This window comes from Watersipora subatra, chromosome 1 (assembly GCF_963576615.1).
Source record: "Watersipora subatra chromosome 1, tzWatSuba1.1, whole genome shotgun sequence".
Taxonomy (NCBI): Eukaryota; Metazoa; Bryozoa; class Gymnolaemata; order Cheilostomatida; family Watersiporidae; genus Watersipora; species Watersipora subatra.
Window position 1 is genome coordinate 51,059,252 of NC_088708.1, and position 6,014 is coordinate 51,065,265.

The following is a 6,014-nucleotide window of genomic DNA, read 5'->3' on the forward strand; positions in this document are numbered from 1 at the left end:
AAAAACCCTTCGCACTAAAATTGAACTCAGAAACTCGAGTTCTGCAGACCCTTGTGTTTTGCGCTACGGCAAATGGCCTACTTGCCATACTATGGAATGATTGTGCACATACTTATTACACCCGCCATTCATTAATGTCAACCCACAGTTCACTCTTCAGACCGCTTGAACTAATTTCTTAGAAGGAAAATTTTACTAGAAGAAAAATACGTGCCCAGACTTGCTCAAAATGCTATAAACTATAAACCTAAGTGTCTGTTCATTTGTACTGTTATAACTGTACAAACGAACAGTTATAAATTAGCATTTGTACAGTTGTAACTGTACAAATGATAATTTATACCGATGAAGTTTTAGTAATGAAAAGTCCACTGAGCAGAAGATTTGAACTTGACAACTCCAGTTCTCGAGACATTGAGCTTATCCATTAGACTGAAGCATTCAACTGAGCATTGCTAACAATAACGGTGAAGATATTACATGTACATCAATTAAAATATGCATATGCAACGGTTACCAGCTGGCCTCAGTAGGTGGATGCAAACAAGCTTGTAAACAGTTGCAGGTAATGTAGTGTGAAAGTACTGTAATGTGAAGGTAATGTAGGAGGTAAAGTAATGTAATGTTTATAAACTGTTTTTTTAATACTCATCAACGAAGGGCATTCAGATAGTAAATGTATATAAAGCAAAAACTAAATTAAACTTATGGCACACACAGAAATAAACATACACCTTCATATAAAATTTAGAGCGGTGAATGTTGCATATGTTGATTAAAAATAAATTTTTTGTACAAAAACTTTTTTACTACCCATGCCATGCCTGGCATTCACCTAGTGCCATCATGATTTTTATTTTTTACCATTGTGAGTGACAATAGCTATTAAATTCTATCAAGCATGAGTACTTCTGTTGTAGGATTTGAAGACATGTGCGAACAGTGCAACCATCCTCAAGTATACACCATCTGTGACTCTACTAGTAGCAATTGTGTACTGGATAAACAGGTGATAATAACGCATCCAGTGCATAGATCGGTACACAAAGCATCACACCATTTTCACACACTGTATATAGTGTAAGATTATTTTTCATTGCTTTCATAATTAATGAAAAATGAGTGGCCCCCCAACTTGACTCATTGAACTCAAGTTTAGGGCTGATTTACACTCTAATTTTTTACGTAATCTGAATGTATTATTGTCAATAAGATATAAACTAATTTCATTCTCAGATATTACATAATTTATTTCACCTTGATATTTTGCTTCATTAGAGTATTTGTGTCACGAGTTCTTTTCATTAAATCAATCATAGCAGTGGATCAATCTAGACACGCATATGGAATCTTCCCATTCTGCTATGATTTATGCAATTTCATATAGATATATAGCTTGAAAGAATGGCATCACACGATCTTATTGACTTGTATTTGTTATATAAAATAACAATGCTTGTGCTTTAGACAAATTCTCATCATGATACTTGAACACAAAAATAATGTCATCCTTGTTGACGAATCAAAAAAACCATTCAACCATTACACTAAACAACACTGTCATTGGAAATACAAACTCTACAGAGCCGATAGAATCACAGAGGCCACTTCCATTGGTCTTTTGGCGCCTTTTCTACCAAAGGTTCCCATGGTTGCCAGCTCAGCATCTTTTTTGAAAGTGAAAGCTCTTTGGTTGCCTATGTAAGAATAGTACAATAAGGTATAAGACTGCACTGCGCATAATTGACAACTAAAGTATTTTCATATCACACTATGTGTATATATATATATATATATATATATATATATATATATATAATGGCAATCGATAAAATTTTGGTTCAAGAATATCCTTCACTTGAATTTGAAAAGCTAGATGACAATAACAATTGTTCAACATGTAAAACATTTTGATTAAATTTGTTCATCTTACTGGCAAATAAAAAACACCTCTGCCCTCCATTAACATTCAGCTAAGGAGCCTCACCGACAGAGACATACTCAGTACTAAGGAAAAAAACATCACACTAGAAGCGGTCATTTAGTAATCTCTAATGGAAAGTAATTAGCAAACCTGCGAGATGAGTTCTTCTATTTGTCCACCTCCAATCTTGCTTTCTATGACACTGACATCTTTTTCCTACAAAGATTTTTGGTAACACATTTCATACTATATAAAAAAAACATCTGTTTTTTAAACAGATAATAGATACTTAGTAAACTACAATAATAGGTTACCTACTTGATTAACAATGGCCTGTCTAGTATTGACAATAGCTTCCGTGTGAACTCGATATGCTGCCTCTTTAGGCATCTTACTGGTTACTGCAAGGATTCTATCATAGTAGTGGAGCAAACTCGCCCGTGGATGCTTCGCCACTTTGAGACCAGTCAGGCATGTTGTCTGCAATATTAGCTAAAGAGTTAAGACTGTTCAAGGTCTCCAAAAAAAAACCATCTACAGCCTAAAAGTTGAATTATGTTGGGGTTTCTAAGAACATTTTATAACTGGTACTTTGACTGTTCTTAAAAATGAAAGTTTAAAAATGTTTGGTAATTTTGTGAAACAATTTTGTAAAACCTAAAAGTAAAGTAACTTGAGACTTTCATACTCGAACAATTCAGAACTCGAGTGAGAAATTTGAAAATATTTTGATTCGAAATTTGTACAGCCAACTATGCGTCAACTTGGCAGCATCAGTTTGAGCCCAGAACTTGGCAGCATCAGTTTGAGCCCAGAACTTGGCAGCATTAGTTTGAGCCCAGAACTTGGCAGCATCAGTTTGAGCCCAGAACTTGGCAGCATCAGTTTGAGCCCAGAACTTGGCAGCATCGGTTTGAGCCCAGAACTTGGCAGCATCAGTTTGAGCCCATGAATGAGGATTGACTAACTTTTGTGTATTGTACAAAACCTTCATTTCATACTCTTTGTAATCAATTTTTATGAATCATGGATGTCAAAAAAGTTGGCAATGAAGGCAAAAAGGAAGACCGCGAGGACTCCGATTGAGTTGAAAAAGGAGATAGTAGCCAAGTTTAAAAAACGGCATACCTCATTTTTTTTACAATTTACTGTTAGTAGTTGAAATACATGTATGTTTTACATACTGTACTAATTCATTATTTTTGGTAGAAATATATACATTATATTATGTCTAAGAATGCATTATTGCGATCTCCCTTTTTTCTTATGGAGAAATTGATGGGGTATTCAAACAATTCAGTCGTCGAACAAAAATCTAGAATGAATTGTGTTCGAGAACCAAGGTACTAATGTAACTTGCTATATCGTTTAAATATCCTATTGTTTTGACTAAGGACTATTTTGTGTACCTATTATAATTGGCAACAACAAGTATGTCCTTTTTCGTATAAAATTCTAGTGCAGTCTGACAAAGTCTTCACAATATTTTTATAGTACAGCATATGTGCTTTTCAGAAAAGAATCTATCACAAATAATGCTTGAATGCAACAAATATTAAATAGATAAAATCTATTTTACTTTCTAAATACTTGTTTTTTGACTTATTTAGTTTTTGACTTCATTTTCTGCCTAAAGAATATGTATTATATAGATCGTTGCAACCATGTCTTGTCTTTTGAACAGTAAATATAACACAAACCATGTGATTTTTTATCGCAGTACAACAACAATGTTCAAGGCATAGAGAGTGGAAGCTATTAGGCACACTAAACTCTTCAATTGAAACAATCCCATATACTTTTCATTGCTCATGACTAAATCACAAAGCCGATTTTTATTGACTTCTATGCCATCAAAAATGTTAGAGACACCAATTTGAAACGTAGTTTTGGAATTATTTGACTAGATTGTTACTATCACAAGCAAAATTTCTTAGAAATATCATGGCCAAAGTATTGAAATTATTTCAGAAAATGCTACAGAATTTTTCACCTAAAATTTCTTCAAAATATTTTGTGGCTTTTGTATAATGGCTTTTAATAAATCCAGTTAGTTGCCTGATTTTGTTAGAAACAATAAGAGCATAATGGTAGCCTAGTGTTTTTAAACTTGGAACAGTGAGCGGAAAATAGTCTTCAATGGCAGTATTGGGAAGTTTAACTACAAATTGAGTGATTAATACTAAATTCTTCTTTGGTATGGTGAGTTGTCAACCAATCTAAAAGTGCTTATTGAATTATAAAGCCCACTACTCGTACAAACTCTTACACTATACGAGGTAATAAAAGAATTATATAAATAATAATTACAAGCTGCAAGAAAAATAAATCTATAAAATAAGCAAATTGTTTAACGTACACGATAGCCTGTAAACACAAACTAACGATATTTAGATAGTGGAAGATGCCAACTCTCCATTTTGTCCAATTAACTCAGGAGTGCCCCAAGGGTCAGTTATGGGACCCCTTCTTTTTTTATTGTACGTTAATGACTTGCCAGACCTTATGGTGTTAGAATGCTGACTGTTTGCTGACGATACTCTTTTATTTAATTCTCGCGTCAACAAAGCAGTATTGCAACAAGACCTTAGGGTACTCCAAAAGTATTCTAATGAGTGGCAATTGACTTTTAATGTTTCTAAATGTTCTGTTCTTTCAGTTGGAGAGTCGAATTCAAAAGCAAGTTATTTTTTATGTGACCAACGTTTAGACAATGTTGATTCACATCCATACCTTGGCATTGAGTTGCAAAATAACCTGAAATGGGAAATTCACTGTGTAAAAATAATAAGCAGAGCTAATAGAACATTACATATGCTAAGGAGAGTTTTAAAGCATGCTGACACAAAAACTCGGCAGATTGCTTATTTTTCTTTGGTGAGGCCACTTTTAGAGTACGGTTGCACGGTATGGGACCCGTTTATGAAAATAGATATCAAAAGATTTGTGAAAATACAGAACACTTCTTCAAGGTTCATTTTTAAACTAAAGGGGCAAGTCAGTTTTACAGAAATAAGAACAAATACAGGGATCGAGAGTTTAGCTAAACGGCGAAAAGATATTAGGTGTGCATTTTATTTAAAAGCAGTGGAAAGGAACTTTACGGTCCCTGATTTTAAAAATACTATCAAACACCACAACACTCGACAAAAAGCAGGTCTGTTTGTGCCAACAATCCGGACAAATGCGTTTTTTAATTCTTTTTGGCCGAGAACAACTCGAAACCTGAGAGGTTTTTAGTAAAGAATTTTTGTAATAAAAGAGTTCCCACACCTTTCCTTCTTTCTAGAAGGGTGTAGTGGGAAAATTTTAGATTAGATATGAAGACCTGGAGGCCGCGAAGAAAATAGTTTTTCAAGTTTGGCAAGGTTACATGTTAATGTTTCTCTAGCTTTGAATTCTGAATCAGATGCAACAAAAAGTACAATTCAACCATATATTGCTAAATGTCTACCGCATAGGAGCGTAACGAAACTTTACCGCTGTATTACCTACTATCACTACTAACCAATTTGGTTACTCCTGCCATTTCAGCTGCACACTACCACAATATAAGGTAGTATTGTGGTCGAGGATAGCAGTAAAGTTGTACTGTTTACAGTATTACCAATAAGTTTCCACGGAACAAAAACAGTAAGCCCAACAGTACAGAATTCTTTTTCTGCTGCAAATTAAGTCTAGCAATGATAATGTTCCGGATAAGTTAACTAATCCAATACATTCATATCAAAAACATCGGATTGTTCGCTCATAGACGGCAACATTAGCCGGCATAAACGAGCTACACAAAAACACGGATTGTTATGTCTATGGACAAGTTTCGTTTTGGCAACAGTATAGGCGAAATATAACGTTTTATCCCATCTATAAGTTGAAGTTTTATACAGAGTTGTCTCGTCGTTTTCGGTTTAGTCTGAGACTCAAACAGAGCTCATCGCAAAATCATACGAAAGCTGGGTAGTTTTATGTAACTTATTGGCGGAGGTATAAATTTAACATATTTGGTTAGCCCAAGTTTTAAGACATAGGTTTCATCGATGTACTTATATGAAAACTTAATAACAACTACATATTTCCGAATATGTTTCAT

General features: G+C 34.2%; 2 protein-coding genes across 2 annotated transcripts in view; one reads left to right on the forward strand and one right to left on the reverse strand.

Annotated features, from left to right (window-relative positions):
* LOC137385989 (voltage-dependent calcium channel subunit alpha-2/delta-3-like) overlaps window positions 1–1,330 on the forward strand; it is a 43,730-nt gene extending 42,400 nt beyond the window's left edge. Inside the window, exon 30 of the mRNA XM_068072631.1 lies at window positions 921–1,330. Coding sequence (XP_067928732.1) covers window positions 921–1,013 — 93 coding nt within the window. The 3' untranslated portion in view covers window positions 1,014–1,330. The remainder of the gene's footprint in view (window positions 1–920) is intronic.
* An 80-nt stretch (window positions 1,331–1,410) lies between these two features.
* Window positions 1,411–5,651, reverse strand: LOC137385991 (NADH dehydrogenase [ubiquinone] 1 alpha subcomplex subunit 5-like). Its single transcript, XM_068072633.1, has 4 exons — window positions 5,433–5,651; window positions 2,243–2,404; window positions 2,075–2,140; window positions 1,411–1,697 (listed from the first exon to the last, which is right to left on the reverse strand). The coding sequence occupies exons 1-4, from the start codon at window positions 5,451–5,453 to the stop codon at window positions 1,596–1,598; spliced, it is 351 nt and encodes a 116-aa protein (XP_067928734.1). The 5' UTR covers window positions 5,454–5,651; the 3' UTR covers window positions 1,411–1,595.
* Window positions 5,652–6,014: the final 363 nt, after the last annotated feature.

Excerpts from the sequence above, each read along its gene's own strand:
- LOC137385991 (XM_068072633.1), bottom strand. The coding sequence starts at position 5,453 with ATGGCAGGAGTAACCAAATTG. Across the intron at positions 2,405-5,432 it reads TGGCAGGAGTAACCAAATTG|ACAACATGCCTGACTGGTCT; the intron begins GTTAGTAGTGAT and ends CTAATATTGCAG. Across the intron at positions 2,141-2,242 it reads GACAGGCCATTGTTAATCAA|GAAAAAGATGTCAGTGTCAT; the intron begins GTAGGTAACCTA and ends AAATCTTTGTAG.